We start from the raw sequence: 22,627 nt of genomic DNA on the forward strand, positions 1-22,627 counted from the left end.
CACACACACACACACACACACACACACACACACACACACACACAACACACACAACACACACACACTCAGTAAAATATCTCAAAGTTTAACTGTGTCACAAACAGGAACGCTTAAGAAACACACTTTAAAAAGTCAAATACTTCACAAAGATTCAAAATGTCCAATCATGGTAAACTTGAGTAATTTATAATAGACATTCCGTTCTCACAGACAAACCTAGTAAAGTAGTTCAATCATATATCAATATTATTTGTTGAAATATCCTAAAACGAAATCATTATATAACAAACTTGGAACACAACGGCTGTAGTTTCTGCTGTCTGCCTGCAGAGGACAGCAAGTCTTTACTCATGTTTCAAAGTCCTCCTAACAATGAGAGAACAGAGCTATAACCAGGACATTTTCACTGTCCCAAGAGGTTGTGTGTGCTGCATATTTTTTATGTTTATAGCTTTTATAGTTATTATATTTTAATTAAAATGGCCATAGCCAGGCCAGTCTAGAGAAAATTCCCTGTAGAGCATCAACCACAGGGTCACGCTGTACAGTCTAGAGTGGGCACAAAACAGCCTTTAATTTGGAGCAATTTCTTTATATTTTTCTCTTTGTGACAAATTTGATATTAAAGAAATTGTAGATGTAGCAACAATGTAGGATTCTTAAGTCAAAGTTCCTGTGCTGTTAGTATTAAATCATCAGTGTGTGAATGAATAATGTAAAGCATCTGAGTGTCCTAAGAATAAGCACTATAAAAACCAAAACAGATTTTTAGATTGGCTGGTGAGCTTTGGGGCTCTAAGGAAAAAGACAATAAAAACAAGTTGAGTTTTTCTTGTTTATGATAAACACCATAGTGTGCCACATCGTTGATTATAAAATGATGTTTTTTTTCCTCATCTTCCCTTGTGTGGTTTTTAGTTTTTCTGTTGTTAAAGGTAGCACAACTGTGTTTGCTGCATGACCGATTTCACCTGTTCTGCCATGTTTGTCTTGTATGTCTTCTTGAATGGGTATTTCTTAACTGCCCCTTCCCTGAATGTACAGCACCTTGTGAATTTATTTCTGTGAAAGGCGCTATATAAATAAAACTTTACTTACTTACATAAGAAATCATTAAACATTAGAAGTATTTATCTAAATAAATATAATTACACAGTAACATTGTTTTCCAAATGCAAATATGTATCAAATGAATAGATGATAATTTTTAATTGTTATCACTGTACTGATAGTCGCATTGTATGATGTTATCTGTTTGTTTCCAGTCCAACAGTGTCCCTGTGATGCAGCACCCCCACATGACCCACCTCCACCCACTGCTGTCCTACAGCCCCGAGGCCTTCTCCCCTCAGAGGGCCTCTCCTGGCTTTTCTCCTGACACAGGTAAGCAGCCGCTCTTATTTGTCACATCCAAACGTACAAGATTTGTTTTATTCTCCACGTGTCCTGTGAAGCAGGTATGTCAAGGAGCCCCCACACCCCCTGCTACCCAGTCTCTCCTGGAGGCATGGCTCAGATCACACACCCTCTTGGATGGCTGTAAGTGAACATGCATTAACTTCACAATGAATAAAAAACATTCTCTTTCACTTTTGCCAAGCTGATATGTCACCATCATTTAGTCAGTTTCAGTGTGTTGATAACTTTCATCTACAAGAGGAACAGCTCTTTATGCACCACATAAACTGACACTCTTTACTCTTCATTTCCTCCCTGATTAAATCGAAATGTTTTGTAATAAATTTCTGAATTCTGAAAATCTCACTGAAACTTTGGAACGAGCCATTTTAGATCTCTGTTGGTTCCCCTGAAACCTACTGAGTTATTGGACCAAGCTAAGTTAACAGCTTCCGGAAGTTGTATTCATGTTAAAATGGCTCAAATATTACACTACAATGTTTTATTTAATTTGTAGATGGATAAATGAATCATGGACCATCTTTTGGTTTCTTTTTGCAGACCTGGACAATCCATGTACCCCATTGCAGGAGGATTCAGTCCTGCAGCTCTTGCTTTGAATGCCTCCATGCCAAGGTACTTGTGTTAGCTGTGAAAGTTAAACAACAAGTGATGTGTTTTTGATGCAGATCTGTGATTGCTGCTTCAGGACTAATCTGGAACCATAACAGCTCCACCCGATTGACCAAAATGTTACTGGCATCTCAAGATGATTGACATGATTTCTAACACCAGTTTATTTTTCTATTATCATCCACATTGTAAATTTACTTTAAGGATTCAAGTTGTCTCATCGATGACATCACTGATATTAAAGAAATTCGAGTAATACCATAATGTTTAAGGCACAGGAGCAGAGCAACATAATTATTATTTTTTATCAAACATAATGCCACATTTTAATGTCTGCAAACTGTGGCAGTGGAAAGAGACAGTGTAGTTTAAGGGGCATGTTTTGCTTTGCAAAGGCTGTTGAGAATTCGACAAACAGAGAATCCTGATTAGTGCCAGCAAAAGGCTGCCCTACTTTTTGTCAAATATGGGCGACCATGTTGATTTGTTGGGACAGAGAGAAGAACGCAAAAGGAGAAAGCAAAGTGGAGACCCTCAATCAACATAATGAGCCTTCAGAGTTTTTAAAATATAAATGGTTCCAAAATAAATCAGTTGTATAAGTGGGGAAAACACAGTGGAAAAATCACTTTTGTAATAACAAAATACAAAACATACATGTTAGAAACCCTGACTGTGCTGATCCTGGACATAAGTCTCTTTTAATTTTTAAACAAACTTCTATTTGTTTTATGATTCTTTTGGTTTATTGAATCAAAAATTGTCAAACACAAAATGTCTTTAAAAATTTTAAAAAATAGAAGTGCTGCTGCATACAAATAGAATAATCCAGATGAAAGATGCATTTGTATAATTCCACTGATAGACTTTATGGATTGTAGGGTTGAATTTTAAATTGTGTGTACCATCACATCAAAACAAAAACCAAGGATGAAGTCTGAAAGTGGAATGTGGACAAATAGGCAGATATAGTATTTTTGTTAAAATGTGCAGTAATTGCATTTTGTCAAAATATAGATAATAAATTCCTTATCTAAGGGTTGTTTAAATGTAATATCTGAAGTAAGTAAATAAGTAAGTAAACTTTATTTCTATAGCACCTTTCACAGACAAACATCACAAAGTGCTTCACAGAAAGCAAAAAATAATTAAAAACAATAAAACAGATCACAGATATAAAAACAACAATTAAAACACAATAAAAAGCACTTAACTAAAAGCCTGTCTGAATAAAAATGTCTTAAGATGTTTCTTAAATGAGTCAGCAGAATCTGAGCAGCGAAGGGACAGAGGGAGAGAGATCCAGAGCCTCGGGGCCACCTGAAAAGCTTTGTCTCCACGGGTTTTATAATGGGTTCGAGGGACCACCAGCAGCATTTGATTAGAAGACCTCAAAGTCCTGGATGGACAGAGAGGCTTCAGAAGGTCCAGKATGTATTTGGGGGCCTGACCATGTAGTGCTCTGAAAGTTAAAACTAAAATTTTAAAATGACTCCTCAAATGCACAGGGAGCCAGTGCAGAGAGACTAAAACCGGTGCAATGTGGGCTCTCCTGTGGGTCTTTGTTAATAACCTCGCTGCAGCGTTCTGCACAGACTGAAGCCGAGTCAAGGAGGATTTGTTTAGACATGTAAAAAGACTGTTGCAGTAATCTAAACGAGAAGAAATAAAAGCATGAACAACCATCTCTAGTTCCTTCTGTGACACAAAAGATCTCAGCTTTGAAATGTTCCTTGAATGATAAAAACAGTTACGAACTAAAGTTTTACAATGGCTGTCAAAAGACATAGARCTATCAAAGACAACACCCAGATTTCTGAGACTATTTTTCACTGAAGGAGTTAAAAAAGCAAGGTGCTGCCTGATTACAGGGATTTTATCATCAGGGGCGATAATAAGAGTTTCAGTCTTGTTTGCATTTAACTGCAGGTAGTTGTTGTTCAGCCATATTTTGACTTCTGACAGACAGTTACTGAGTTCAGATAGTTTGAAGAACTCAGAGGGTCGAAACGAACAGTACAACTGTATGTCATCAGCATACAGATGGTAGGACACATTACTGTAATGTTTTAAAATACCTCCTAAAGGGTACAGGTACAATAAAAAGAGGATTGGACCCAAAACTGAACCTTGGGGTACCCCACAAGACAGCGGTGCAAAATCAGAGTAAACCTGATTCATAAAAACAGTAAAAGACCGTTCAGATAAATAAGAGGTGAACCAGTTTAAAACAGAGCCAGAAATACCAAAATTATCTCTCAGTCTGTAGATAAGAACAGAGTGATCCACAGTGTCAAACGCTGAAGTTAAGTCCACTAAAACCAGCACAGTGTAGTTTCCAGAGTCAGCTGCCATCAACAAGTCACTTGAAACCTTTAATAAAGCTGTTTCTGTRAAGTGCAATTTGCGAAATCCAGACTGAAAAATGTCCATAATGTCATTTTCCTCCAAACAGCAAATCAATTGTTCAGCTACCACCTTCTCCAGGATTTTTGATAAAAATGGTAGTTTGGAGATCGGTCTGTAGCTTTCGGGCAGAGAAGAGTCTAAATTAGGCTTTTTAAACAGAGGACAGACAACAGCTGTTTTGAAGCAGTGGGGTACAGAACCAGAAACAAGGGAGTAATTTATCAGTTTTACAACTCTTGGGCCAATACAGTTAAAAATATCTTTGAAAAGAGATGAGGGCAGGACATCAAGGGGGCTAGAGGACATTTTCATTCGACCCAACAGTTCTGTGATGTCCTGAATTGTCTCTGGGGTGAATATATTTACTGAAATATAATTTGAAAGAACTTTTTGAAGCCCTTCTTTGTGTTGCAGCTACAAAAATGTGATTTTGAGTAGAAAACACCTTAAAATTTTTGTCATTTTCTCTGCAAGCTAGCAAACTTTCTTTTCTTTGTCTGGGTAATCTTAATATCCAAATATTGTTTGAGGTTTCCTCTTTAAAATGACATAAAAATTCCTCAATATAAGATAAACTAAAAATAGGCTTCAGAACATGGAGCTTAAAAAGCAGGAATTTGAAAATGTTCTGAGGTCATTTTGACCAAATTTGAGTTAATCCTCACTGTGATGTGAGTGGTCACAAATAAACTGTGTATACACTGTAATACAGACACACAATTATGTTCTCTGTAGCTTTGATCATTGTCAGTGTGTCATGGGTTTGTGTTGTACTTTTTGTGCCTCGTCATACAGTCTAGTGCCAAGTAGCTTCTCTCCACGTTTGGTGCCAACCCCCCAGTCATCAGCTCCCCACTCAGCAGCCCCCCCTGTGGTGGTAAAGCAAGAGCCTGCAAACTGCAGCAGCCACCAGCCTGGGTAAAAACAACAACCATGATTCACCTCATGTTTTATTTCCAACAGCTGTTGCATGTTAAGTGTCTGTTGCATGTTTTCCAGAGCTGCTCGTATTCAATATCCTTTTTTAAAGGGACGATATCATGTAGAATCAACTTCTTTGAGTTTATATCATGTTATGATGTTATCCTCTCATAAAAACACATGCCCAGAGTCTTGCTTTGACTCATTCATGCATGTTTGAGAAAGCTGTGATGTGAAGTCAAGTTTATTCTTGATTTACCCATAAAAACAACATTTTCATAACTGAAGGTGACAGTTACTTTATTATAGTGTTGAACTGAACTACATCCCTGAGAAATGCATCATATTGTCCCATTTTAAAGGAAATTAAAAACAGCAAATAAGAAGCTGAGTTTCAGCAAAGTTCAGATTTAAGCCTGAAACATACTCGCTCCGATGCCGACGGGTCGACGTGCGGTCACGTGGTTGATCAGCAGTTGTTTTCGCACAGACTTTTCATAGTCACTGAGCCGCCGAGCTCGGGAAACCCCCCTCCCACTGAACCATACGTCACTGCATGGAATTTCCCCCTGCAACAGCCGACAATCATTGCAGAAAAAAAGGACGTCACTCACCCGACGAATTTGTCCACATCAGTTCTGGTTTATCTCCACAGTTTTTATCAGTCAGATTCCTCCATGCACAATGTCTGTTTTATCTCCATTCGTGAGTTTTTCACGGTATGACTATCTTTTTTTATTTTTTATTTTATTTATTTATTTTTTTATTTTTTTATTTATTTATTACCGAGTGCAGCAGCACATGTTAAGCACAAACAAGCCATAAGTTTTCACGGTTTGACTATACAGTATCTTATAAAACTGCTTTCTAGTCTGGGAGCTAGTCGTTCTTTTTTTTTTCCCGAGCGCAGCACAAACAAACACGCCCTCGAATTTCAGACCAATCACACATTACCGTCGACACGGGAGGGGGGGTCAAAAGTTCTGCCGGCGGGTTGTGCCAAAAGGGGCTGTCGACACGACGCTGCGAAGCCCGGTGACGTAATATTCGTCATTAAACTGTGACAACCCGTGCCGACGTCAGGAGTTCGCAGGGAGTATGTTTTCAGCTTTACTCTGTAGGTGTTTTATGACGTCTGTATGACCCATTTTCTTGCAGAAAGTCTACATTTGACCCAGAACGTGAAAAAGAAGAGGAAAAGAAACCTCACATCAAGAAGCCTCTAAATGCCTTCATGCTGTACATGAGGGAGGAGAGGCCTAAAGTGGTGGCTCAGTGTAAAGTAAAAGAGAGCGCCACCATCAATCAAATACTGGGACAGAGGGTCAGTCTATTTTATTTATTTATTTATTTATTAATTACAAATAAATAAATACGAACAATGCTTTGAGAATAAAATCAGAATTTTACAAAAAATATGACTATTTTAAAAAGTACCAAATACATTACCAAAAAAAAAAACCAAGTCTTTATTTGGTATCAAAGATGTTTGTTGTAAGAAGTCATAACTACACAGAAGAATATTTGCAAATAACTACAAACATTTTTTTTACTCTGATAGGCAGCTGGTGTTTTCTACACCGCTTCTCTGTCTGCACTAGTTCTGTTTTAAATAAGTACATAATTTATACATTTTAAGTACTTGCCCTTTTTTTAAGGAATATTCCAAGTTTAATTTCATAGGGCTGGGGTTTGAAAAAAAAATACAGGAACTATCCTGATGCATTAAAAGAATAATAAAGTTGGTCATGCAAAGTCTTATTTTGAGTTTAGGTACAAGTTGCAACTTAAAAATAAATAATATTTAAATAAAATAAAAATATCAGGCAGTACTAAGAGCTGAAAATAGTGCAAGTAATTTAGTTAAAACTGAAATGATTTATGATTGTTTCAAACTCACTCCAGGAAGTTACAGTAAAGTTTAACATAATTCTCACCTGTTCATCCACGTGGATGTGAAAGTGTTTCTTATTCGTCCACAGTGGCATTCGCTGTCCAAAGACGAGCAGTCAAGATATTATGAACTGGCTCGCAAAGAGAGACTCCTTCACTCAAAGCTGTACCCCAACTGGTCAGCCAGAGACAACTATGTGAGTAGAGCCACGATGGGTCAGAAAACTTTGACTCATTGGCTGGTTTTACTGGTGGAACTCACCTGTTTTCTGTTGGGCAGGGTAAAAAGAAGAAGAGGAAGAGAGTGCAAGGCGACGGTCAGTTTGAAGGTGAGATGATATTTGTATGAAGCATGTCAGGGTTTTTGTTTTAGTGCGTTGGATATAAACACTAAGATTATCACAGCTTGATTCAGGTTTGTGTAATAAACTTTTGATTTGTTGTGTTTTTATTCCTCAGTTGCCGCTGCGGTTTCGGTTGACAACTTGCCACCGCAGCTGAAGAAGCCTCGTGAGGAGACCCCCCCGACACACGCTTCAGTCACGCAACCTTCCCACACGCGTCCTCACCTGTCACAGCCGCACACGGTGTCTCACCTGACGCACACCCACCTGTCTCAAGCCAGCCCCGCCTCCTCACTGGACTCCCCGGCGACCCCCACTACAGCTCTGGCCTCGCCCGCCGCTCCGGCCGCGACACGCACCGAGCACACGCACTCGTCCCACAGCCACGGCGGGCACACCTCGCCGTACGCGGAGCAGCTGCAGCCGCTGTCCCTCACCACCAAACCCCACCGGACCACCCAGCCTCTGAGCCGCAACACGGTCACTCCAGGTCCCTCCACACCCTCCTCCTCCTCCTCAGACACTCCTGCCTCCTCACCTTTCGCTGCCTCCTCCATCAGATCCCCCCATCCTCCTTCGCTGCTGTGTCAGCCGTTCCTCGTCCCACTTCCAACCTCCTCTGACCAATCAGCTGCGAGCTCTCACAGTGCCTTAACTCGTCCACAGCCTCTCTCACTTTGAACCAGTCAGTTGAGAGGAGCTGCTTCTACTGAGTAATTAAAGTTTAAAGGGATCCCTGATTAGTTGTAACATTAGACTTTATTTGATTAACATATATTTTAACTGTAAAATAAAGACTGTAAAAATACTGTAGGCTGTTCAGTTTTGTAAATTTTTAAAATATATTTTAACATGGACAGAGCCATTTTATTTACACACAAGCATTCTGGGTAAATGATGACATCAACTAGGTCATCGGTGCGAGGCTGCTAGCGAGCTATATCCACCCTGAAGGTTAATCTCGGACAATATCTGACGATCGACTCTTTTAAATGAAACCAGAGAGCATTGACAGAGAGGAGAAGGTAGAAATGACTCAGCCTGTAACTGAAAATATAGATGGAGGACAACAGAGCTGCTTCATGGAAGAAGAACCTCAGCTTAGCCTGTTAGCCTTTGTGCTAGCGCCGACGCTATATTGCCTTATATGAATTAGCTCAGCGCTAGCGCGACAAACAAGCTCTCTGTCATGTGGATGGAGAACCTCTGTGACAAGAGGAGAATGTGTAGCGCTGAGCTAATACATGGTGATAGCGTCGGGGCTAACGCTAAAGCTAACAGGCTAAGCTGAGGTTCTTCTTCCATGAAGCAGCTCTGTTGTCCTCCATCCATATTTTCAGTTGTAGTCTGAGTCATTTCTACCTTCTCCTCTCTGTCAACACTCTCTGGTTTCATTTAAAAGAGTCGATCATCAGATACTGTCCAACATTAACCTTCAGGGTGGATATAGCTCGCTAGCAGCCTCGCACCAAGGACCTATACATGTCATCGTTTACCCAGAATGCTTTTCGTATAAATAAAATTGTCCCGTCCGTGTATTATGTTTTTAAACTTTTAGTTTAAAACTTATAAAAACTAAACAGCCTACAGTATTTTTACAGTTAAAATAAATGTTTATTAACTAAAGTCTAATGTTACAACTTATCATGGATCCCTTTAAGAAAACACTTAACATAAATTGTACCTCTTTTTATTGCTGTAAATGAGCATTCTTTGTATTTTTTTATAGATCTCTTATGTTTTTAACTAGTCTGAAAAGGACATAATTGGTCAATATTTGACTGCATCTCCAGCTTCATACATTTTTTTTTTCAAATTCACTTTTCTCAGTTTTGTTCTTTAGGAGGGGTTTAACTGTTCTAACTAAAAGTAAAGTGTGGGCATAGGGTTTTGTTTGGTTAAAATGCTTTTTTCACTTGGTAGTTATAAGTGTAAATCCATGTTCTGATTCTTTGTTAATAGATATTCATCAAGTTCTGATGTACCGTCTGCTGGAAGTTGATTCAGAATTAAAAATGCAAATGTCCTGTTTTCAGTTTTCTTCTTCCAAACAATAATCTCACAGGTGCTGGATCTTTACTACTGCAGGTGGTAAATGAAAAAAAATAATAAAAAAGTTAAATTGAAAGAACATTGAACTGATAACTACTGCCCAGTCAGAAAAAAGAAAGAAAAAGATTAACCGATAACAAAAACTACTACATAGTAGTATTTATTTTACCTAAACTGCTTGAGTGGATTCTCCAACAGCTCAGCCCTGAGCAGACATTCAGATTGTTCATGTGCTGATTTATTGGAGTTACCTACTTTTCCTGTTCGTCACTCATTGAGAGGAAAAAAGATCTTGAGCGTAACTAAAGCAAATCAGCTGTCTAGTCAGAAGACACTGACTCATGACAAACGTGTCAGGGGTCATTCAGTTGTTTCTGAGACGGTTGCATAATGTCTGCACCTGAGAAAGGAAGTCCATATATGGACACAGGTGAGAAGAAAGGTATGGCTACATTACAGCAATAAACTGACCTAGTGGAGAGAATTGACATGACAGATGCATGACAGGGTTGTGTTACATGATTGTTTAATCTCTGTGTGATGCTTGGAAAGAAGTTAACAGGGTTGCCAAGAATTTACACTTCCAGTTCGAGATATTCCTCATCGTAAAATATCCTGAAATTCCTAGAAAGTTCAAGGCATATTTCTGGTAGAACCACACAATAAAACTACTTTTCTTTGGTTTTTCAGACCTAAAAATAAAGGTTTTCAGTCTTTTTGACTCATATATAGTTTCAGTAAAACCTCTAACAACCCAAAGATTTTGCTAAACTAAAAAAAATGACCCATTAAAATACTTACAGAGCTTTTTTTTTTTTTTATCTTTGCTGTCATCACACATCCTAAAGAAGTGGTGCCCATTGTGCAGGCAGTTTTATGAGGGCTGGTGTTTATGACTGAAGTCTAGTGTTGTTATCCTAACAAACCATTAGTTTTATTTAAAATACAAAGAGCCTTTGCAGCACACTGATCCACAGGCCATAATGCATATCTATATGAAGTTGTATCAGTTTTGTTTGAACATGTTTTTGATCCACTTTCACTTTTAGTCAGGTCAAGTGGTCTATCAACCATGCTCTCCAGTTGTTTTAAGGAGCTCATAACTATTTTACTGTTTTACATTTTGATTAAACTAATCAACTAAAGGCTTTAAAATTGTTTTACATTAGGCATATTTAAGTTAAATAATTAGGTGGCTAGCTAAATATTTAAGTTGCAAGCTAAATATTTAGATGGCTAGCTAAATATTTAGGTAGATAGCTAAATATTTAAGTTTCAAGCTAAATATTTAGCTCAAAACTAAATATTTAAGTCACAAGTTAAATATTTAGCTTGTTAACTAAATATTTAATTTGTAAGTTAAATATTTAGTTTCTAAACTATGACATTTATAAAAGTATGAATCGTATGGTGAAAAACTGATTTTGAAAAATAAATCTGTTCTTTTTTATTATAAAAGGCTAAATAAAACAAAAATATTGGTGGTAATTTTTGACTGTGTAACTTTACAAACGGCACCCCATAGTACTCTGCAATCATTCTATCTAGCAACATTACACATTGAGGACATTTTGCTATCACAACGTAAAATAACAATAAAACTAATTTATACATACGTTTGTGTTAAGGTTGGGCAAAATCGTATGCAATTGTCAGATTATCTGTCAACAGTTAATATTTTGCCACATTGCATTTACTGTAATTTGTGCCATGTGATGATGTCGTATTTTTGTGTGCGTTGCACTATCAAGCCCATTGGCGGGAGTCTGTGCGAAGCAGCTAACACTAACCCTACTTGTTTTTCACCTGAAAGATCACCAGAAACCAGAAGATCCGGACCGAGGCAACAAACTCTCCTCCACAAATGGTGGAAACAAATGTACTGAAAATGCACAATGCGCTCAGTCAATCTGTCCCTTACGAACTGCAAGTTAAGCACTGAAGAAGATAATGTAGGGCAGGCCATGGGCGTTAAAATGAAGGAGTTAATTTGATGATTTGTAAGTATAATTTTAGACACAGGATAACTGATTTAAAGTCAAAAACATATAAGCTGCTGCCCCCGCGACCCAACCGTGGATAACTGGAAGACAACGGACGGAGAGACGGAAACATGTCAAATGTGAAAGTCTAACTGTGCAAATGTCATAAATTGTTATATTGATCATTATCAGCTAAATGCCACAATTAATTGTGATTAATTTTTTTGCCTAGGTTAGGGTTAGCATTAGCTGCTCCATACCGCCTTCTGTCACTGGGCTCACATGTGCGCTTGATACATCATCACATGACAGTAGTTGCAGTACTTGCAACGTGGCAGTTATTAACTTGTGACAATTAATTGCACACATTACAATTTTACCCAACCTTACTCATCAGGCCTGGTGTTTCGACTGCATTCATCAGCCCAGGCCTGTATAACCCATCAGTTTGTATCTTTCTTCAGTGAAACGTTACGTATTCTTACAGCACATTCAGGACTCCTCGGAGCCATTGTTATGTTTCCTGGTACCACGTTCTCCGGTACACACCCATGTTCCCATGATCCTTCTGTTTCCAAGAAACAAAGATTTTTTTGGTTACAGTAAACTGTTAGGCCCAAGTGTTACGATGTGAGGTAGGTAACATTCAAGGTAACACAAAGTGTCTTTGATAAGTTGGACTTACCAAGTCATAGGGTAAACACGTTATTGATCATTGAAAATTGGTAATGAATCATTTATCTTTCACTTGTTTTCCTTATGACTTAGTCAAACTTATTAAAGACACTTGATTTTATCCAGGATATTACCTCTGAATATCCTGTGATTGAGTGTAATTTAACTGTAAAGTTTGCTCATGCCCACTCTAGAATTCAGTATTTTTATCATTTGTATTAACAGACATTGTCAGAGTGGACATTAAATTACCTTTTAAAAAGAAATGAACCAGACACAGACATAAGTATTCAGTTTAAAACAGTTTTCTCTTCGCAAAGAGTGAGAAGTTTCTGAGGACGCTAAAAGACGGGTCTCAGCAGAAAGTTCTGACCTTGGCTGGGAAAAGCTGCACAATTTATTACAAGCAGAGCACAGAGAGAAACATCTTGACCAATCACAGGGTTGCTTCTTATCAGTTAGTGCAGCTCAAAGCTGCAGAGATGAAAATTATGGCAGCAAGAAAGACATTTAATACAGTTGATTAATGCAATAGGATCAAATATAAAAAATGATAAAGTTTAAAAATATCTATCAGACACTGAGTTAGTCAAGAGTTCGGGTCTTTCATTTTTAACATTGGTAGAACTGTAGGCACTGGAACATAAGTATGGACCAGTACTCCTCAGTGGTCTCCTTGTAATCCTGGTGTTTTGTAGCTTTATGCTTTGGTTTGAAAGAAAGTTTTATTTATTTGCGCTTCTGTTGTTAAGTCTGCCATGTCATTTCTGGAGAGCTCTGTTTTGAGTCCACACAAAAAAGTAAATAACAACAACAATAATAATAATAATAATAATAATAATAAGACATTGGAAAGTGTTTTTGAAAATATCAGCTTTCCTCTTCACAGCTCTGTGTAGGAAGAATACTAGAGATGTGACGTTAACAAATGATCCAAAGTTTTTGAACGAGACAGTAAAGAGCTTTATTTACCCATAATATCTTTTTTTCTTCCTTAACCACAGAGACAATCACTCCTCCTTTGCTTTTTTATGGATAACAGACAGAGTGACTTTTAATGCAAATGATAAAAGTACTGAATTTACTTTGCTGGCTTTGTACTGGGGAACATACAGTAGTTAGGCTACTGTTTTCCAGTACCTATATTTCCTGGTACAATGTTCGCACTGTAATTCAGTGTACTTTTTAAAGACGTTTGAAAAGGGAGCCAAGCATCTTTCATGTGGCAGACATTCCTGTGGCCCCGCTGTCTTTCCCCGACTTGGCGAAAGGAAACACTTCTCTGGTCAGCCGTGTTACTAGACACGGCATCTCTTTCTTTCCTTCAAACTCTTGACCTTTGGCCTGGAAGGTGTAGGCAATCCTGTGGGCGAGTCGTGTCATTAAGCGGGTCAGCTCCAGGTTTTGATGGCCCTCATCTTCTAATAAAGAGCAGAAAGTCTGGAGGAAGATTGAGCCAGAGGGGCTCATGAAAGCACCGTATCCTGGAAGAGAAAAAAATAAAATAAAATAAAAATCGATGGTAAAGCAATCAATTACAATATTACCAATAATCCCAAATGTGCTTTTTAAAATTCTGAACTCAAGAAACTTTGGACTTTTTCTCTCTCATAAGTCAAACATGTCAAAACTTGTACTTTTCATTAGGAGCTTAGTGGTCACTTTGGTGCATTGACTGAGGAAGCCTACTAATTAAGCACTCATTAGGTTCAACTGCTCTACAGGGTTTGATGGGTAATTGCAGCGGTATAGAAAACCTCAGTTGTTCTATGTATCTGTTGTGGATTTAGTGATCATTCAAATTGTCTTTAAGTGAATTCCAGATTCCAGAATTATTGTAAAAGTAATGGACACCATGAACATCCAGCAATTACGCTGCATCCCATTTGCCTCGGAAGTTGGAACTATTTGGGAATGTTGTCTCATTCAACTTGAATGGTTCCAGCTGCAACTCAAAAACTCGGTAAAAATACCAGTTGTTGCTCTCTGTAATTAGGTAAACTATTATCAATAATACAAACTAATCCATGCATTCAAATACTGTTTCCTACCAGAAGCAATAATCGGTCGTACAAGTGTGACGAAACCCTGTGCAAAGATGGATCCCACAGCGGGATCCCAGGAGCTCATCGCAGTGTCTATGAAAGGTGTTTCACGAAAACGAACATGGAACAACCACCTGACAGCGTGTTGACAGTTTGGCTTCAGTTGGAGTGTGTAGAAGCCATAAATCTGAGGCCATATTTCTTCACCAGAGATTGTGGAATTCCCCCTACAGATTGAGGTGTGGAGTCTGCCTCAAGTGGAGGAGATTGAGTACCTGGGTGTCTTGTTTGCGAGTAATGATAGGATAGAGTAGGAGAAGCTCAATGGATTGGGGCCTCATCCTCAGTAACGAGGGCGTTGCTTCGGTCAGTTGTGGTCTGTCTTTGTTCCAACCCTCACGTATGGACAGAGGTGGATAGTAGGGGTGTACATTTCCTTGAGTACCGTACTTAAGTACATTTTTTGAGTATCTTTACTTTACTTGAGTAATTACTTTTTGGGGTACTTAAGACTTTCACTCCACTACATTTCAAAGACAAATATTGTACTTTTTACTCCACTACATTTCTTTTAGTTACTTGTTACTTTTGGTTGAGCATAGCTTTATAATCCACTGTTGCTGTTTTTCTTTCTTGAAATGCCACACCATATTCCTTACAAGGGGAACCAGTCACAGTCATAGCTCACACCTGGGATGGATTTGGAATTACATCATCTTCATTAACGGTTGCAAGCTGAGCTCTACCTTCATTTCAAACAGAACCCAGCAATGGAGACGATTGAAGAAACTCAAGCAGGGAAACCAGCATGGCCGTATTGATGTTTGAGATTTTTGGGCTGAAAAATAGTTCCTATGTCTTCTGTGTTCACTGCAGATAAACTACATTTCTGCATTTAAAAATGAACCACTCACTTTATTGTATTTTTATGCTGAAGTCTTTACAGGTGGTGATTTTTTAGCAGAGGTTCTGTGTCGATACATCAGGTGGTTTCTGAGTTATAAAGATCTGTAAAATCACTCTGAAAACGATATGGCAATGTACTGATATTTGACATTTTAGCTTGTAGTTTTGAATACTTGAGTATTTTTTAATGCATGTACTTTTGAATACTTGAGTATTTTCAAAAGTAAGTACTTCAGTACTTTAACTTGAGTAGGTTTTTGACCAATTAACTTTACTTGTGGTTGAGTAGATTTGACCATGTGTGTCAATACTTTTATCTAATCTTCACTGGTGTTTTGTTTGTTGTAGTTGAGGAATTATACAGATATATCAGAAGATTCTTGGGGTTTGTCAGGTGGTTTACCTGGTGCTGTGGTGTACATCACAGCTGTATCCACTGGGACAGAAGAATACTGTGAAAAGCAGCTGCTCTCTGTAGAGTCTGTAGCTGAATCCACTTCCAGTCCATCATCCAGAGCCTGTCCTCGACACGCCTGTAGAGAGAGACAGAGTACCCTGAGGATCACATCTCAAACCGAACAAAAGGTAAGTCATGTGCGTACAAATCTCAAAACCCCAATCACTGTACCTGTATCAAAAACACTTTGGTCTTTTTCTCCATGTAATCATTGTCAAAACATCTGAAGATACGAGACAGCAGGACTGGCTTCCCATCGGCTCCAAACACACAGCCCTCCGTCCCGTGAGACGAGAGGACGGCCAGAAAGCAGTCCTTCACAGGCCGCACACTCTCTGCAGCAGAGACACAACCACAGACATACCATCATTACTAAAACACACAGCAAGTCAAGCAACAAGAAGCAGGTGACTGGCCATAATGTAGAGTTTCAGCTATTCATGCTGTTATGGCAAAATTTATTTAACAAAGACAGAAATACAAGGTCTAAGAAATGAAGGTACTCTGTGAGATGATCAGCTGAGTTTTATTGCAACAACAGGAAACACAGAGAACAACCTGGCCAGTCTCTGTGCCTCTGCTTCTCTCTGTCACTGTCTCTCCACACTACTGTTGAACACTGTGTCTCGAGAGGCCTCATAAATATATTAACAAACACCATTATGTCATCTTAGCAAAATTTGATACAAGGTCAATGGAAAACACAAAGATAAACACAAGTGATATCTAAGAATGACTGTTGTTAGCAAATCTTGTTCTGACTTGAATCATTCTATCTGCAGATGAACAGCATGTCATGAAAACCTAGGTCATTAAAGGWTGTCATGAATTACTTGCTTAAACATGAAAGTATTAGTTCCATTACATCTCCCCCATTTGATCATTAAATCACCAATTAAATGATCAATAAAAAAACACTTTAATGTATTTCAAAAAAAAAAAAAACATGTCAACATAAACCTAAGTATTTGTACTTTTCTAAAATCCCAACCCCAGTAATTCAATTTTCATTCCTCCCACAGTAATTACTAACCCCAAAACATAGTTATCACACAAAAATCTTTGGATCGTCTTGAACATAAACAGGATTGTCTGTTTTGATGTGTCGAAGGGTCAGAGGTGGTGGTGGGGCTCTGCGACTTTTTGTAGATCTTGGTGTAGTTCCTTGGGCTGGAAGATGAGAGTTAGCAGGATCTGGGCATGGCGTTTGTTTGATATTAATCTCGCCAGGTTCTTTCATGTTGTTAGTAAAATCCAGGAGGGGGCATTCCACTTGCTGTACTGTTGGGGTCTCAGAGTCCAAGAGATCATCTGTTTGTGATGCTGATGAATCCAGTTGTTCTTCCGGTTCTGCAGCTCGAAGTAACTCCTCTCTCTCTTGTTCTGATTCTGAAGCAGTATTCTTATCAGTAACCGGCACGCTGTGTTCCACTTATATCTCATTTTTCTCCAGCTGTCCTTCAGACGTCAGCTGTTGTGGTTTTTCCTGTTTGTTTCCAACCGGAACTTTGTTCAGGAAATATTTCATGTTGGAAGCCAGAAGTTGTGCTCCAGTTTGATTCAGAGTCATTCCATCAGACTTGAAGAGGTGTTTTCTTTCCCAGAAGAGATCAAAGTTATCCACAAAACTCACAGAGTGGTCAACACAGGACTTTTCCAAAAAGCCATTAAGAGCCAACAGTCTGCTGAACCTCTCAGCTCCTCCTCTKGCTGYRGGAACGGGCCCACTGAGGAACACATCCATGTTGAGATTTATAACTGCATTCAGCAGCAGAATAAAATCCTTCTTCAGGATTTCTGACTGTCGGTTCATCACTTCATCACTTCCTGTATGAATGATGAGGGTCTTCAAAGTTGGATATTCTGCTGTTATTTGCAGAATCTTCTCTGTGAGGTCAGACACTTTATCAGCAAAACTCAGAACTTTGACCTTTTTCTTGTTCCAGAAGCCTCTGATCTCATTCACCATTTTATCTGTGATGATCAGCATTTCTTGATTCTTGAAAGTCTCTCTTCGGACTTGTTTTGGCTTTGGGCTGGATCTGGATCTGGTCTCAGATCCCTCACTGAGATCAGATAGGGAACTTTGATCAGACTCACCAGTTTCTTTCAGTGGTATGAATCTGTTTTGAAGAAAGACTGCTCTGTCTTCATTTCTCTGGCCGTTATCAGGTGTTTTGATTACAGCCTGTCCCTGCTTTATTCTCCTTGCTGGAGGAGAAAAAGCATTTCTCTGTAACTCTGGCCATTCGTTGTCATCCAAGAGCTGAATCCTTCCTGAGAGATTTTTTGGTCTGGCACAAAGAGAGTTCCAAACAGTTTTACACTCAGAAGCAGCTTCCATCTCCTCTCCATGTTGATCTCTCCTCTCAGCCTTCTCACCCATTTGAACGCATGTTGAGTCCTCCAAAGCATTCATCTCTTCCAGATGACGAATCTTGAGCTCTAACACGGTCACCTTTTGAAGAAGCTGGCAGAAATCCTCTTTGGAAAAGTAAGGAGGCATCTTGAAGCTTTTACTCACTCTCAGCAGATGATGTTTCAAAAATCTTCTCAGGTTCTTCAACAGCCAAAAATAAAAATTCAATGTTCTTTGCTTATTYAAGATCATCCATCACAATCATCACCAGCGTATCTCTGTTGTCAAAACAATTTACCATAAAAAGGTTCTTTTCATCCAGCTGGAGTCACGGTCCTGAGCAGTCCAGTCCTTGCTCACTCATATCTGTCCACCTGCAATGTGGCCTTGGTCCGTCGATCTCCTAGTGGTATCCTTTCGACAATGCCAAACTGTTATGGCAATATTTCTTTAACAAAGACAGAAATATGTGGTCCAAGAAATGAAGGTACTCTGCGAGATGATCAGCTGAGTTTTATTGCAACAACAGGAAACACAGAGAACAACCTGGCCTGTCTCTGTGCCTCTGCCTCTCTCTGTCACTGTCTCTCCACACTACTGTTGAACACTGTGTCTCGAGAGGCCTCATATATATGTTAACAAACATCATTATGTCATCTTAGCAAAATTTGATACAAGGTCAATGGAAAACACAAAGATAAACACAAGTGATATCCAAGAATGACTGTTGTTAGCAAATCTTGTTCTGACTTTAATCATTCTATCTGCAGATGAACAGCATGTCATGAAAACCTAGGTCATTAAAGGATGTCATGAATTACTTGCTTAAACATAAAAGTATTAGTTCCATTACACATGCACTCACTGCACATTTTCTGTTTGACATTTTATTTGAACACATCAGTTGGGGTGTGTGTTTAATAAAAGCAGAAGCTTCAGTGAGGAATTGTTTGTTTTTCTTGTCTCCTGTCCATTAGTTTTGATTTCTAAAGTCACTAATTATGACCATGAGACTGTAAAGTTTAATGTATTACTGATAAACAGCTCCTCCCAAATAATGTTCGCTCTCTATCCTGAATCTAAGAAACAATGAAACGGTTATGTAATGTATGTAACATAACAGCTAAAATACACAACACGAACGTGTCAACTCTGATTGTGGAGAAGGTGAGATCTAGATCTTCATCTACCCAGAGATGTTGAGACTTTAGGGCTTGCCATCATGGGGTGATTACCTTTATATATTGTTATTTAGCATTTTTTCTTAAAACCATGAAAAGCACTATTCTTTGTGTTGCAAACAGCTGAGTTTTTGCATAATTGTACAACTCAAACTGCGCTGAAAAAAAATAGTGACTAAGAAAAATATTTCCCATCCTAATCCACTTAGTTTGAGTGAATGCATTTCTACTATGTAAAAGACAAAGCAGCACAAAAATATTCAGTGAGCTTCATGACAGGCAGATGGAAAGTTGTGCAAAAAAATGTGAGTTATGACAAACTGTCACCTGCAGATGTCTGCCTTAAAGGAACGTTTTGATGTGAGGTTTTATGGGAGTGTTAGTATGTTGTATGTAGCTTTTGGAACAGCTTCAAATTATAAAAATTGAGTGATGTTAAGCAGAACTGACGAGCTAATGGTCAGTCTGAATGCAGTCAAAATTAAAGTGGATTTCTGATGAAAAACTGCTCTATTCTCCAAAGTATAATGTCAGTTTATGCAAACACAATTTCATAAATCTCAACATTGCTGTCAAGGTTTGTATTATAAGATTAATTACATACAATTAGCTAAACTGGAGTTTTAAGACAGTAAAACTTGCCTTGGCACATCCATAAGATCCAAAGCAGATTTTAGCATCTTAAAGCAACTCAAATCCTGAACTTTGCATGGCGGTTCATGGAAATACTGTTTTTAAACTTTTACATCGCTGTCAATCTTTTACAAACAGGCTTTTAGCTAAGTGGTTTTTTTTACTACTTGTACTCTTGTATGAATGTAATGATGTGGTGATGTTTTGCTAGCTACTGCTGCTGCTATTTCTTTAAATTACTAAATATTTCTGATAAAATTAATTTTTTGATGCAAAATTTCTGGAATGGTAAAAGTTTCAAAATTAATGTTGACATAAAACACTTAGAAAATTTGAGAATTGGAGTCGGTAGCTGTGTTTAGATTAGCTGTTAGCTTGATTTAAACTCCAGACTAAGGTCACTTAGAGAGTTACCTTCAACTGGTAAGATATTTACAACTTTTCTAAAGAACTCCACTTTATAATGAGTTAAATATTAATTTCAACAATGTGAATTTTTGACAAAAATAACCTGTAATTTTGAGAGTGAGGTTTGACTCAAGTGTCTTAAATTTGACAATAATTTAAACAAGCACTGCTCTGGGTTCAGGTTAAAAATAACTGTAAACAGGACATTGGACATCTGTGGGCAATAATACCCACACAAATCCCGACATAAATCGTGTAACTCATGCTAATTTGATTAATGCCTGATTGATACATCTTTGAAAAGTAGTTAGTCTTCAATTTCTTTGAACATTATATTACTTCCTCTCTTTGTCCTTTGATACTTTTGTTTGCTTCTGTAAAGGAAAAGAAACCAATAAAAAATATCTCTAATGTTGTTTTTCCAGACACAGATTGCTCTTACAGAAAGATTGCGTTATCAGCTTTGCACTCGGTACAAGTCCAAAATGATTAATAATTATACAGGGTGATGTGCCAGCTTATTTAGTGCACAGTTTGTTGGCTGATGGCTGCATTTTCAAGTCAATATGGCAACAAACTGAGTTACAACCCCAAAACCAAACTGTCTTTTCAAATAGAAAAGATCATAAATGACGGTCAAGGACAGTCATACAGAAGCTTTCTTAATGCATTGGTTCACAATGTTGGAGTCGGGACCTCACTGTGGGCTGTGAAACATCCAGTTAGGGGTCATCAGAAGATCTAAAATCAAATTAACTTTAAAATAATCACAATATTTAAGCGTACACTCTTACAAATAAACAAAACCAGTAGCCAATGTCAAATTTCTATTTGTAGCACATTAAAAACAACAAAAGCTGACCAAAGTTATTCAAAGTTCAGTCAGAGACTTGCATCATTAAAACAAAAGAAAAATAAACTACAGAAACATGCTATAAGAAAAAAGACATCAGCTCTAAATGAACCTTAAACTCTGTCTCAATCAAAAGCCAAAGATTTAAAAGCCTCAACAGTCTCTGCAGACCCAATATGAAGAGAATGTTCCACAATATTGAAGCAGCAAATGCAAAAGCCTGGTCACCTTTGGATTTAATTTTGAATTTAGGAACGTCTAAAAGAAGTTGGTCGGTCATAATGGATGACAAAAATGTGATGAGGCGATTTGTTAAATGATTTGGGAACCACTGATCTAATAAGTGTTTGGTTAATTCGAGGAAGCCTTTAGGATTTTGAAACATACTAACCCTAATTTATTTTGTTTTTAGATGATTTTGTCATTTCAATGATTTATTGTCCCCTGTGAGATTATGTGAAGTTCTTTGGGCCCTTGGCTAAATAAGTCAACTATTAGATTTTAGATTTTAATAGTTTTATTCATTTCGATTTAAAAACAAAAATTTCAGTACAACAAAAAAGGAAAGGCAGTCTCAAAATTAAAGGAAACAGAAGAAGAAAATAATCTTATAGGATCTGACCCATTTAACAAAAAAAAGAATAAAAAAATAAATATATACACATTTATATGTGTACACATACACACATTCATATATACGTATACATATACACATACACATGTATAACTTCAAACCCTCATCAGGTCTAGGAATTAAAAAAAATACAGATCACTGAAAGGTGACAATCAAATGTGCACATTTTTCCAATGCGCAGTAATCGTGTGGCTCAGCAACAAGCAGCGGTGTTTCCAGAATAAGAAGTGTTGGTTTATTACCTTGGAGAAAGAGCTCGTAGATCTCCTGGCTGCTCAGGTCATTGTGCACTTCTACTTTAAAACCCAGTTTGCTGAGGGTTCTGTGGAGTTTCTTCTCGTCCCTCTTGGCTCCATTCCTTTTCCCCAGTTGTCCGTAGTCAAAGGAGAACACAGACATCACCACAGCCCTGTTGCACTCCCCCATCCCCTCCGTGGGTTCTCTTTACTGATGCAGGTGAGGTCTGTGTCTTTAAAAGTGTCTGTGCTGTACGTGTCTCTGTTAGAGTTCAACTCTCTGCATCACTCTTTTGACTCTAAGTACTCTTTGCTGAGCAAAAAAGCCATAAACACACCTCTCTTGATAAACATTCCGTGCACAGCATTTCCTGTCAGATTGTAATGCATGATCACATGCTGAGGAGTCACACTGTTGCAACGTTATCTTTTACACCTGTTCTGGGAAATAACGCACCTTCCTCTAGATCAGAGGTGCCTAGTCCTGGTCCTGATCCTGCATGTTTTACAGGTTGCTCCAACAAGCCTGAGTTGAACGAATGGGTGATAGGATTAATTCAATCACTGAATCACTGATTCAGGTGTGTTGGAACAGGGAAACAAGTAAT

At 38.2% G+C, this 22,627-nt stretch overlaps 2 protein-coding genes across 4 annotated transcripts in view; one reads left to right on the forward strand and one right to left on the reverse strand.

Annotated features, from left to right (window-relative positions):
* Positions 1 to 8,394, forward strand: part of LOC106513792 (transcription factor 7-like 1-B) — a 29,076-nt gene extending 20,682 nt beyond the window's left edge. For 2 of the 3 annotated variants that reach the window (XM_014002779.1, XM_014002780.1), the window contains exons 6-13: positions 1,266 to 1,383; positions 1,455 to 1,539; positions 1,960 to 2,034; positions 5,236 to 5,358; positions 6,520 to 6,685; positions 7,344 to 7,451; positions 7,535 to 7,583; positions 7,714 to 8,394. In XM_014002779.1, the coding sequence (XP_013858233.1) occupies positions 1,266 to 1,383; positions 1,455 to 1,539; positions 1,960 to 2,034; positions 5,236 to 5,358; positions 6,520 to 6,685; positions 7,344 to 7,451; positions 7,535 to 7,583; positions 7,714 to 8,279 (1,290 nt within the window). In that variant the 3' untranslated portion in view covers positions 8,280 to 8,394. The remainder of the gene's footprint in view (positions 1 to 1,265; positions 1,384 to 1,454; positions 1,540 to 1,959; positions 2,035 to 5,235; positions 5,359 to 6,519; positions 6,686 to 7,343; positions 7,452 to 7,534; positions 7,584 to 7,713) is intronic. The other variant, XM_014002781.1, reaches the window with a different exon arrangement.
* Positions 8,395 to 13,191: 4,797 nt separating this feature from the next.
* On the reverse strand, positions 13,192 to 22,261 carry LOC106513803 (caspase-7). Its single transcript, XM_014002798.1, has 4 exons — positions 22,026 to 22,261; positions 15,887 to 16,050; positions 15,662 to 15,791; positions 13,192 to 13,791 (listed from the first exon to the last, which is right to left on the reverse strand). The coding sequence occupies exons 1-4, from the start codon at positions 22,207 to 22,209 to the stop codon at positions 13,526 to 13,528; spliced, it is 744 nt and encodes a 247-aa protein (XP_013858252.1). The 5' UTR covers positions 22,210 to 22,261; the 3' UTR covers positions 13,192 to 13,525.
* Positions 22,262 to 22,627: the final 366 nt, after the last annotated feature.

The sequence above is a fragment of the Austrofundulus limnaeus genome, unplaced genomic scaffold (assembly GCF_001266775.1).
Source record: "Austrofundulus limnaeus strain Quisiro unplaced genomic scaffold, Austrofundulus_limnaeus-1.0 Scaffold15, whole genome shotgun sequence".
Taxonomy (NCBI): domain Eukaryota; kingdom Metazoa; phylum Chordata; class Actinopteri; order Cyprinodontiformes; family Rivulidae; genus Austrofundulus; species Austrofundulus limnaeus.

Excerpts from the sequence above, each read along its gene's own strand:
- LOC106513803 (XM_014002798.1), bottom strand. The coding sequence starts at position 22,209 with ATGGGGGAGTGCAACAGGGCTGTGGTGATGTCTGTGTTCTCCTTTGAC. Across the intron at positions 16,051-22,025 it reads CTACGAGCTCTTTCTCCAAG|AGAGTGTGCGGCCTGTGAAG; the intron begins GTAATAAACCAA and ends TCTCTGCTGCAG. Across the intron at positions 13,792-15,661 it reads GATGTACACCACAGCACCAG|GATACGGTGCTTTCATGAGC; the intron begins GTAAACCACCTG and ends TTTCTCTTCCAG.